This window comes from Pleuronectes platessa, chromosome 2, assembly GCF_947347685.1.
Source record: "Pleuronectes platessa chromosome 2, fPlePla1.1, whole genome shotgun sequence".
Taxonomy (NCBI): domain Eukaryota; kingdom Metazoa; phylum Chordata; class Actinopteri; order Pleuronectiformes; family Pleuronectidae; genus Pleuronectes; species Pleuronectes platessa.
The window spans coordinates 8,787,218-8,799,632 of NC_070627.1; the positions used below are offsets into that span (position 1 = coordinate 8,787,218).

Sequence of the window (12,415 nt, forward strand, 5' to 3'; positions counted from 1 at the left end):
GAGATCAATCGCTCCCGCGCGTTTTAAGACTTTCCCCTCCTCTCCCCGCTCGCTGCTTGACTGGAACCATCTTGTTTAGAGTGATGGCTCACTCACACAGGTTCACGGCTGCTATTGTAAAATCACCCAGCGTTTAATTGAAACAAATGACTATAATAATAGAACATTATCCCTGCAGGCACCCAGCCGTGACAGCTTTAATTAGAGGCGCGTACAAGACTGATCCTTCAAAAGCGCCGCCGTGGTAAACACGCCTTGAGGTGGGGGAGCCAACCCGGGGCCTCGCAGCCCTCAAAGCTACTTCTCATTCACCCCGAGGGCAGAGTGCTAACAACGCCGCTCCTCAAAGAGCCTTCGAGCCCTCACCCCTCGCTCCCCTTCCTCTCTCTCTGTCTCTCTCTCTCTCTCTCTCTCTCTCTCTCTCTCTCTCTCTCTTCTCTGTCCCTTCAACCATGTCTTTGGTTTATCAAGCTTATATATACCCAGGAGGGTCATTTACACAAGCTGAGGGGAATTAATAAGAGAGTGGATTTATGAATCACACGCTACTTAAGTATGAAAGCAGAGGCAAAGCGCTGCCCCTGCCTACTTGTGACATCAGACAGATGCTACATGAAGAGATATGATGGGCAGCGGAGGGCCTGCGTGTGTGAGTGTGTTAAGAATTTGTGTGTTTTTTTTTTTTTAAAGATGACTTCATTTGATGTAATGCAATGAGACAAGGGGACTTTGACTCAGATGTAATGTGACGCTGGGATCCAGGTGTAGTTTCAGCCAAGTGAATTTTAGCGACGCAAGTATTAAAACCTCATTTTGTTTATTAGCTTGGCAGTCGCTCTCCGTGTTGCCAAAACAAGACACTATCGGGTCACTTTCAATCGGTCCAATTACACGCTCGTCAAAAACACAATAGCAAAAAAAGGCTAAATGGCTGCTCTTGCCCCTCCAGTGCTGAACTGTGATCAAGTAATTAATCTGGCAGAAAAACAGCAATACCTTACAGAGCAGCAGCGGCAGCAGCAGCATGAGGAAATAATTATGAGTCTCGACAGAAACTTTCAAAGAGAGAAAAGGCAATTTATTCTCACAACGTCGAAAGTGTTGAAATGGACTTTAACACCAGATCTCTACATCTCTCAAAGCCAAACAGACTCTGAGCCAACGCATCTGACATTTTCATAAAATGCAGAAACTATGACTTTCAACTTGTGCCATACATACTTTACAATAGACACACACACACACACACACACACACACACACACACACACAAACACACACACACACACACACACACACACACACACACACTCACACATATCCACAGACATACAAAAGTGAAGTCATAACAAAAGTTAGAGTAAAAAAAGGTCACATTTTATTATAGAGTCCCTTTTACTGGAATTTCCCTGTAGTTTGTACATTATGTGGCTTAATATCATTATTATTATGATGATTATAATTATTATTATGTTACTATTGTTGTTCAACGATAGCTGGAAGCGTTTGCACAAAGAAGCTCATGTTCCCGGTTGTGATTTGTAAAGTACGGTACCACCCTGAACGCCTCTCCCAGTGAATCTGTGGCAGCAACAAGGCAGTGGTTGATTTGCAGATAGTAATGTCATGATGTCCCCCTCGGCACCGTCCTCCATGTTCCTCATTACTGCTAATGTCAGAACCTACTTTGCTTTTATTTTCTCTCTCTGTCTCTCTCTCTCTTCCCCTCTATTTATCTCCCCCCCCTTCAGGTCTGTCTCTTGTTCCTCTTCCCTTTTTATTATTTCTCTCTCTCTCTCTCTCGTTCTCTTTCTCTTGTTCTCCCCCTTACTGTCTCCTCCCTCTCTCTCTCTTTCTCTTGTTCTCCCCCTTACTGTCTCCTCTCTCTCTCTCTCTCTCTCTCTCTCTCTCTCTCTCTCTCTCTCTCGTTCTCCCCCTTACTGCCCCCCCCCCCCCCCTCTCTCTCTCTCTCTCTCCGCCCGGGCGTGTCTCTGAGCTCACCTCACAAAGCACGGCGTCAGAGAATCAGAGCCTCGCCTGACATGACATGCAGGAGACGGTTGTGAGGAGCGGTGGGGACACACAATCTTGACAGCAGAAGGCAAGGCTCCTCTGCTCCCACTAATGAGACTCCTGACTGCCGTGTCAAACCCACTTTGTGTATATATGCGTGCGCGTGTGTCTGTGTGTGTGCGGGTGCGACCGTGCACCCACACAACAACAACAACAACGAAAAAACATGAATGTAGATGCAGAAATAATGAACACAACAACAAGAAAGAGCACACACATGAAAAAAAGAAAGAAGCTGCAGCCGGTACAGTGTGTGCTGTGTGAGGTCATGATGAGGGGATTTGCATGTGTCCGGAGAAAGACTTCACACTTTTCTGAGAGAAACTTATCTTCACCGTGTTCTGCAGCAGCTTTAAACAGTCGTCACTTAACACACAAATGAATGTGTGTAGATTTGTATCCAGCAAACGGTTTTGTAATGTCTCCGCTGAGGTAGTTGGAGGCTCATTATTTCAGTTTCTTTTGCTGATGTAGAAATAATAACCTGGCTTTTTAAAAGGAGAATGAAACAAGTGAACAGGTTTTTACCAGAATGTATTGTTCAGCTGTGTCTACTCCACTGCAAGATAACTGCACGCGTCAACAAGGAAAGATCAGAAAATATAAATAAATAATAATAAATAAACTTGCTTTGTGTATTTGCTGAGATGTTTGACCCGGCACTCGTTTCAATTCTAATATCAAATTCAAACTGACATTCATCTAATAATATCTGTAGAGCCGGAGCAATATGGATTTTTTGGGGGCGGATATGTATCAATAAAAAATTGGCAATGATTCCTAAGAGGTTGTTATCAAACCCTTATGAGGATAAATGTAATGTAAATAAAAAGACAACACAAATAAAACCACGTAACATAGAAAACAAACGTAAAATGTTCCTGTTTTTCTTACTTGTTTATTCTGTAAAAAATACGTTTTCATATCGGAAAACATAAACGCTGATATGTGTGTGATAAACAGATAAATCAGCCGTATATTTTTATCAGCCATCTGATAAAGCAACGGGCTCTAAATCTCTCTAAACGTCATTCTCATTAGCAGGAACTGCTAAGAAAGGCAGCCTGTGAATTCTGCCTGCAGCTTACATCTCCCTGTCTCGGACGGTCGCAGCACTACATGAATTCACAAAGTGTTTTAATCACCCTGGCTCAAGCCTTTCTTGTGCACGTTGGCAGGCGGCGGGGGGGGGGTATGTTGAACCGGTGGCTGGCGGCGGAGCAGGGAAGACGTCCCTGAGTGAGATGACATGGGACGGCTCCACCACCGCCACCAGGGCCAAATATTCCTGGTGGTGAAAGCAGAATGAGCTGATGGATGGTTGAGATGGGGCACAGTGCAATATGGACACGATTTCATGGCATGATAAATCTCAGCAGGGGCCCCTGGCTAAGTGTAATATGAAATCCCTTATCAATGGATCTGCTTCATATCACTGTGTATGTGCTGCAGATGAAGCTGCCTTTGTTTCTTTTGCCTCTGTTCTGTGCTTGAATGCCACAGTTGATCGCATCTACATTATGGAGGAGGACGATGACAACAACACGTGTGTGATAACACAACTCAGTTGTTTCTGAAATATGACGTGATAAATTATCTAAATTGAAAATTGCCACAGTAGAGATCCTCTTCTGTTACCTGTGATCAGGGCGATAAGCAGCGTTATTAGGAAAGGTTGTTTTTTCTGCTCTCCCAGCTGCACAAACTGGCCGGTACACAAAGCAAGTTTAAATTACACCAGCAATATAAATGAAATGCAATTTGTCTCACGGAGCCGTTCTCTTTAAAGTTCAGTGCTTGTGTTATTAACACCGTCTCTTTAGGATTTCCAATTAAAAAGAGAGAAATTAAATCGGCACCTTATCCTCTGATTAGCTTAATCTGATAGGTTAATTGACTTTATCGAGGTGGAGAAGAGAGATGAGCTGCCATCAGGCTGCAATAAAAATCCCCCCAAAATGATGAAATTGGAAAAATAACCTACATTTCCTTTAAGATATTTCTTAATATACAACTACAGTTTCATATCACATTGCCGGAGAAATAAGGCACTTTCTCCCAGGAGATGAGAAAAGAATTGAATTTTTCCTTATCGGTCATCTATTTTTCCACAGAATGCTATTACTTGCTGCCTGCCGTTGCTAAGCAACAGGCAATATTAATAGGACCTTTTATTAGCTAGGCTATACCAGTGGAGTACTAAAATGAGGAAGTGGAAAACATGAATGTGTTACATAAATCTCTGAGCCTTTCAGGGTTTGCACAAGTCTCTGTTTGTCCAGTGATTTATGGCTGTGATGGTTCATTTATGGGAGAGGGAGGTGTGAAATGCCAAAATGGAACATTAGCCCAGGGGACAATTTGAAAATAAATAATCACAAAAAAGTGAAAGAGGGGGAAGCAGTTGAAAGAACAGCCCTCCCTTTTCTTTCCTGCGGATTTCAAGAGGCCATCAAACAAGGCATTGATCATTCAAAATCATCTGTGCCTGAATCAACATTGGAATAACTAATACAAGCCCCATTCTATCACTGGGCTTGTTGAACTGTGTTAAAAAGAGACAGACATTCCATCATTTCCCTCAGACGCTCTAATCCTTTTTCAAAATGACTGAAAATGAAGGTCTTTCACAGGAGAAATGGGTTTTCTTCATCTGAATGAAAAGTGTAGAAAGAGGCGAAGCCCCAAAGAGCAGAGAGTCTTTAAAGGCAAAGGTAAGAGCAATTTAAAGTCCATATTGGAAAAGTCCAAACACATTTAATTACAATATTTCAGAACACTCACTTGATAACCGTCTGCTTGATATAATATTCATCCTTCAGACTTAATATTATGTCCAAGATTTTTCTCTACAAATGCATCCCTGTATCCTCTTATCCACCTTTTCTCTCTCTCCTCCATGTTTATACAAAAACCAGCAGGTGTACAGTATGCGATAATACGTTTGCTAAGACCCTCCGTCAGAGGGAGAACACATTAAAACACACCTCTGCTCTCTTATCATTAATTCACCAAAGCTTGTCTGTGACAAGTTCAGTTGACATTGCAGCTCATATTTCATTCACACGGGCTTGAAGAGCGAGCACCTGCCAGGAGCTGTTAATACCTCGTGGGGGAAAATAAAGGAGAGAAAAGAGAAACGCAGGCATCCACGCAACTTAACATGACAATCAGGGAGGGATTAATACTCGATAATTAACCTCAACAACTGGAGATAAAGAGCTCGTGAGGAAATTCCTCCGTTTAAACGTTGCAACAAAAGAAATTAAGAGTATGAATTTGAATATGAATACAGCTGGCACATCTTCAGGGTGCCACGACCCTCATTACAAGTGAACTGACCCTTCCTCAGGCAGATTCCCATCGTGTGTTCTGGAGAAATAACAGATACTACCTGGGAGTTTGATGGAGCCGAGGCTGCACGTGGCTCTTTCTGCTAACGCACAGCCTCTATGCATAACAACCCCCGGCTTATGATACATTCATCATCTGTTACATATTCAAAACATCTGATGATGGCTAAGTTCCACGCATCATTGACGAACATGAAAAAATAAATATAGGTAATCAAAGATAATTTATTCCAGTTGCAGGCTCAGGTCACGTGAATGTTAAAGACCCCATAATGGAATATGGAGCCTTTCTGTTCATAATGCACAGCAGATGCAAAGTGTGAGGCTCATATAAATATATCTATACATTCGCTTATTCAATATTCTGTCAATAGATGAGTTCTAGTGCAAACAAAGGGGCAACATACAACAATGAGGACACTATGCTTGGGAGTCCAGAGCAGAGATGGGTATCTTTCTGGGCTGTATTGATACGATCAATGCAACCTGAGCACGGCTATTAAATGTCTAATGTGTTTTGGAACTTGTAGATGCTATGACAGTGCGGGCATTAACAGAGAGAGAGAGGGAGGGAGAGAGAGAGAGAGAGAGAGAGCGAGAGAGAGAGAGAGAGAGAGAGAGAGAGAGAGAGATGCCCTGCCAAGTGCAACAGAGCGTCAGAGAAAAGAGCTCTCTGAAAGATATCAGGTTCGACCAGAAGGGGCTTCAGTCCACAACACAAGGCACATCAGCAAAGTGAAATTTTCTTTTTTAAAGGGAACAGAGAATTATGTTTTTTTTAGGTTTTCAGAGTCAACAGAGGAAAGAGAAATCATAAAACACCAAAAAATATAAACCTGATTGGAAAGTGAAAGGTCCCCTATTTTAGAAAGCAAGATTTCCACATCTTATTTGATTAGAAAATAAGGCCTGGGTCTTACAAATATAGCGAAAGTATCGAAACTCTAAATCAACAGCGAAGTGCACCCAGCCTGTATTCAGGAACTGTGTCTTAAATGGGCTCTCAGGGCTTCCGTAGATTTGTGATGTCACCACGATACAAGCACCGCCCACCCCATGTCTCTGGTTCGGCCTTTATCTGGTTGGTAACATGTTAGAAATTCTTTCACCTGCCTAAAATGGTATTTTCAACCTATTTGTTTACAAAGATAATCAGTACATTGTCATCGTAGGCAAAGAAAATAAGTGACAAGAACCACTGACTTAAAAACGTGTGATCGATTCATTGATTCAGTATTTTCTCTGCACTCAAAGCCGTATGCAGCTTTTTTTAGTTCTCCGTGCCACAGTCCTCCAGTGTTGTCCAGAAACTGTGCATTCCACATACACCATGGTGCTGCTATAAATACCGACAAGAAAAGCAAATATAAACGGATCCGTGGCTGGAAACAGTCCCACTATTTATTCCTGTTTCAGCCACGTTTGGCACCTGCAGCTGGTTTAGTTATTTACTGAGCATATTCTGTAATGACTCTGCTTTTAGACAAGTTTCCAGTGATGAGGGATGAACTCAGAAGTTCTCACTAATAAAAGTCGGAATAACATTTGTACCCGATTGGCCAATTAAATAAAGGTAGAGTACAAGAAGTAAAAGTACACAATATGCCAAACTACCCATTTCGGATTGATGTATATTATATAACTGTGAATTGAAACAGTGGTGTGCTCGTCACTTTAATGGATCAGCTGGTAAAGATGGAACTCAACCAATTACTTTATATAGTGCTGGGTAGACTTTAATCATGTATAATCATTTACATGAATATATGTTTCATCTGAATCTGCAAAGTGACAGAAGCTGTGGTGCATTTGACTTGAACCTGAACATTGTACCTAATTATAGTACCTAGGTAAATACTGAATTACACTGCCAGGTTGTTCTTTCCCTTGAATTTGTAGGACTTTGTTAGAAAATCTTAACAAAATCTGTCTCCTCCTTCGTTTCTTTTTCTGTTCTTTATTTCTCACTAACTTGATATTTTTGTATTATCAGCTTCCACAGTCATTTCTCAGTGTCAGATCCACTGGTAGATCTCCATCCAAACACCATTTAGTCCAGTGGTTCAACCTGTCACCTAAAACTAAACACACACCATCTACTCCAACATCTCTCTGAGAATCATGGACTGCCGCTGCGATACCACTCTCCTCTGAATCCTCTTCCCTTTTTTTTTGCGTGTGTTACATAATCGGCCTATTTATTTTTATGTTTATATTGTTGTACCTGCAGCGGAGCACTTTCAGACGTCCTCGCGCTGGAAATCGTGTAGGCACACATTTAAAAGACCAGAGGCTCTCAGGCTTTTGTGGAGACAGAATAACCTCATTTCACTCAACTGAATTATCTCTAAAATATCTAATAATGAAATCCAGGAGGTACAGAAAACTGCTGGTGTACTCTCATTTTGAATAAGAGTTACCTCTTTGCAATTTCGTCTTGCCTCCCCCACTCTCTCCCTCCTCCTCTCCCCCTCTCCCCCTCTCTCTCTCTCCCTCCCTCCCTCCCTCCATCCTCCCTCTCTTCATCCAACTCTATTGCGCTCTTTTCATTGCCCAGCTCACGTATTGAATCTGCCTGATGAAAACAGATCTCACTGCAGCACCACAATAGAATGGCTGATGCAGGAAAGATGAACCCTAATGGATTTTTTTTTCTCTTTTTTTTCCCCCAATGTGCTCAAGATTGAATATAAGGCCTGACCTCCAGATGTAGTGGATCCATTTCAACAGAAGATATATTGTTTATAGTGAAGACACAGAAATACATAGACACACTTGGACCCACACTTACAGTACAATGTCAACAGCAGCAGCCGCCGCAGCAGCAGCAGCAAAACACCACTTCCATCTACATACTACGCCACTCACACTCTCTATCTTTTAACCACCAAAACAGCCTCCATTTGGAATTAACCCTTGTTATTTATCTATAAATGTCAAGTGAGGTATTCAAAATGATAGCATCTCATGTTTGAACTGCAGAGTTTGCTTAATTACTTTGCTCAGCAGACTGTGTCAAGGTGAGGCACCGATTTAATAGACACTCCGCTCTCAGCACAAATGAACCTCTGCCACGGTTTGGTAGCTTCGCCGGAGAGACTATTTGATTTAGAAATTTCTGAGTTTGCTTTATATGCTGCTTTCGTTTTCTCTTTTTTCTTTTTCTAGCAGTGGAGTCGAAGCACAGCGCTGAAGAAGAACCTCCTATCTGGCCGAGCTGCTTCTCTCCCAGCCATGTTCTAAAAACATTGAATTATCTCCAAATATCAAGATCTGCGAGGTTTACTTGCAAAACATCATTTTTTTTAAAAGCTTTAATTTATTTCAACATGTTTGCTTTTGTGTCTCCGCCTCGATGTAAACACCGGCAGCTGCCAGCGTTTGCATCGTATCCTCTAAATGCATGTGGATCATAGGCCAGCCGAACATTTCAAATCTCATGCATTTTTATCACCCGACCTGCAGCATTCAATCTGTTAAAACCACCGACTCTGGTCCTCGGCAGCAGTAACAAATATCCTGAGTGCCGAGCGAAACACTGGCCAATCAACCACTGTCTCCACGGGAAAGGTCATGACCGAAATGTGAAATGAATATCAAGATAAATGACACATGAATCCAATATGTAGCCCGGCATATTCCAACATTATATATAATATATAGTATGTTATATTTCAGATGTTTATCAGGTTATATTTGGACTATTTGCTGACGGCTGTTGTTTGTCTTGATCTCTATAATAAAAACAGCTTGACATTGAAATGCATCTATGTATTTAATGTATATGAATATATTCTATTTCCTTAAAGGGCGCTGCTGACTTGTTAATCCAGGATAAGACCTCAGACTAAAAAAAGTAGGACAATATAAAATATACTATAATTTATTATTAACTGCATAGTGGTGATCTATAAAATTCCCAGAAAGGCGCAGCTGCAGAGCGAAGCCCGTTCTGTGTGTGTTTATGATATCAGTCGATAACAAGTAAAATATGAAGCTGTGAAATTCTGACCTTTAAACCCTAGAACACAAAAATCTTTGCATATGTTATGACCATTACTCGAGGGATCTCCCATATATACAAATCCTCCACATCTTTGCATATTTCGAAGGGATATTACATATTTGGCTAATGCAAATGTTAAATGAAAACTATTCAGTAAATAAAAAGTACATTATTTACATTTTACTTCCTCAGCAGGTTCCATGTAAACAGGCATTGATTTAAACCCAGCTAAAATGCTAACCAACTGTATGACTGCTAACTAGAAGGGCTTTGCTTTTTTTGCAGCCTTTACATTATGTTCTCCTCACATACGCTGCACATACATCATTCGTTTTAATAGAAATCTCCTCCGTTTCCTGCAGTTCTCATGAATGCAATTATGGCTTGGAGATGCTAATTTGCGGAGGAGCTGGTCTCTGTGGAGCTGAGGGAGTAATCAGCGCGTATTCATGTTGGACGGCTTGACGGACTGACTGATGCGCGCTGTCGAGGTAGATATGATGCTGATGGATTTGCCCACAATCCTTTTCTCCATGCATCACGGCTGACGCGGGGACGACTGAGAAAAATCATTCAGTTCCCCACTTAGCCACCGTCTTCATACCTTGATCTGTTTCTACGTGAAGCTCAGACGGTGTATCGTGTTAGAAATCTGTGGTGTCTATAGGTTTCTATCTTAAAATTGCTGTTTTGGATTATCTGCAATGTCCAGGAAATCAAATTTATCCAATCTGTCCTAGATATGTTTTCCCCCCCTAAATTACAACCCAGTTTCTAGCTCATTGTTTGTGCTTGTAAACACACAAGGCAAAAAAAAGTTTTTCCTCATGTCCTCTCGTATCTCAGATAGAAGAAGAATGACTCCTTCAAAGTCTTAGAGGGGTTTAGTTTGAGCCCTAGTTTTAGTGTAATCACAAGTTTTAATTGCTTGACTTCTGGTCCCACAGCGCCGCCATCTAAACCGCTCAGTCCACAAAGAGCTACTCACCGAGGGCATTTGGCTGGAAACGAGGTGGCCATCCTGCGCCAGCATGTTCGACATCATGAGTGTGGGCAGCTCTGGGTAGGAGTACGGGTTGATGAGCCCATTGTGTTGCAGCGAGTGGCAGAGGTAGCCTGTAGAGTCGTGCTCCATCAGGTGAAGCAGAGGGGGCTCCGGGTGGTTCGGCGGAGTGATGGGGGGGATCTCGTAGTCCTCGTCCCCGTTTCCGCCGCCGCCGCCTCCGCCGCCTCCTCCTCCCCCGCCGCCGCCGCCACTTTGACCTGAGTAGCTCTGAGGAGAGAAGAAAGTGAGAAAGGTCGGGTTAGATGAAGTTGTGTTTATAATTCGACCCACAGCTGATTTCTTTATGGCTCTAGTCCAAATGGAAACATTGTTTGGGAATAGTGTTGGTGCCAAGATCTATTCATTTCCTGCTTAGAGTAAACAGTTTAACTGGAGCACTTCCAGAGTACACAACTCCCAGTTGTATCTTTGGCATCACAGCACAAGAGCAAATACATAACAAAATATAGCTACTTGATAAAAAGTCAACGTCAGCCTTTAAAACATATCGCAAAGTCAAAACATATTTTTTTTTGCATAAAACAACCAATTGACAAAATTAGAATTTGTCTTCTCCAATAATTGACAATAATTTGATGAGTATTCTAACTTTTTGTATCGTCCCATCTGCTAACATGAAGGAGGCGGGGTTTAAGACGTCAACTGCAGCCGACCACCAGGGGGCAATCCGTTGTCCTCCATCTTTGTATACAATCTATGGGTGAACATGGAAGGGGACATGGTTGATATTGTACAGTTTTTATTTAACGTGGAATTTAAAGTGGTAACAAGAACCCGTCCAGATATTTAACCATTAAGAAAGATGCTTGATGTCTGTTGTTGAATAGTGCTGAGTCGTTCTCATTGCTCATCCTGTTTTGTGTATCTTGTTGTTTATATTGTGTATTTAACTGCAGCAAAGCAGCTGAAAGCTCTTTGGCTAAAAACTGTCGACAGTTAAATCACTGCCAGGAACCAACAAACTGTTCTTCTGCACTGAGCTCAGTTAGAAGTTACGTGTCATTGTTGAAAAAGAACGACAAACGTTTAAAATGGATCACTGTTAAAGCCACGCTGTAAGTGCAGTAACACACTTTGACTCTGTTTTATGTTGTGGCATTTGCCGCCATTATTTTCACATATCAGGACACCTTGTTGCTTCAGGATATTTATGGCAGAGAAGCTCAACACGACAGCTGTACTCACTAATGTTTCCTTCATCTGATCAAAAAGTAAAAGGCGAGATTTAGAAGCGCTCAGACATCCTGACCTCCACTGCTTCGGGTTATCAGGAGCTGATTCACGAAGCCTTCGGCACAAACAAACTTCTCCAACACTCGACGTCAATATCATGTTACAAATCCACTGACAGGATTAATCCTTAAACAATAACTGTTCTGAGGCTCAAGTCAGATGAGACCAAGAGTCATCTGTTTAACTGTGTTCGCATCTTGTCGTCTGAGGTTTTCAGTTTCCTGCCATTCTTCTTAAAGCTTTGTAATCTATTTAAATTCCGATCTGTCGTTTTGTTAGCCGATAGGTGTAATTTTCGTTCAAGTGTTCAACGTCTCATTTCGGAAACAAAAACCTCGATGTTCAGTGATCTGTAACGACGACGAGCGTCAAGCCTCTGCATTCGGCTGCTGCTACGCTAACACACTGAGTCCAATCAGATCGGAGTTCTGCACAGAAGAAAAGAAAAATAGCCGGGAAATCCAACGGGGGGGACTGAAAAGCAATTTTGTCTGAGACGATCCAACTTGACTCCCATTGTAATGACTGAGTCAAATTAATCATCACAAATAATATTCTGGTGTCAGCCATTCAAGGGGTTTTTAATAGAAGTTTTATGATTCATGTCTCGCGGTATACATCAAACAGTCACTTCGGCAACATTTCTGAAATCAATTCAATATCATCTTTGTGTAGGCTGTCATC

At 41.9% G+C, this 12,415-nt stretch overlaps 1 protein-coding gene across 9 annotated transcripts in view; it reads right to left on the minus strand.

Moving 5' to 3' along the window:
• The window catches only part of tox2 (TOX high mobility group box family member 2), a 113,627-nt gene that overhangs the window by 20,742 nt on the left and 80,470 nt on the right, over positions 1-12,415 (minus strand). For 6 of the 9 annotated variants that reach the window (XM_053430259.1, XM_053430251.1, XM_053430242.1 and 3 more), the window contains 2 exons: positions 11,088-11,192; positions 10,421-10,705 (listed from right to left, as the gene is read on the minus strand). In XM_053430259.1, coding sequence (XP_053286234.1) covers positions 10,421-10,705; positions 11,088-11,192 — 390 coding nt within the window. The remainder of the gene's footprint in view (positions 1-10,420; positions 10,706-11,087; positions 11,193-12,415) is intronic. The other 3 variants (XM_053430293.1, XM_053430234.1, XM_053430285.1) reach the window with 1 other exon arrangement.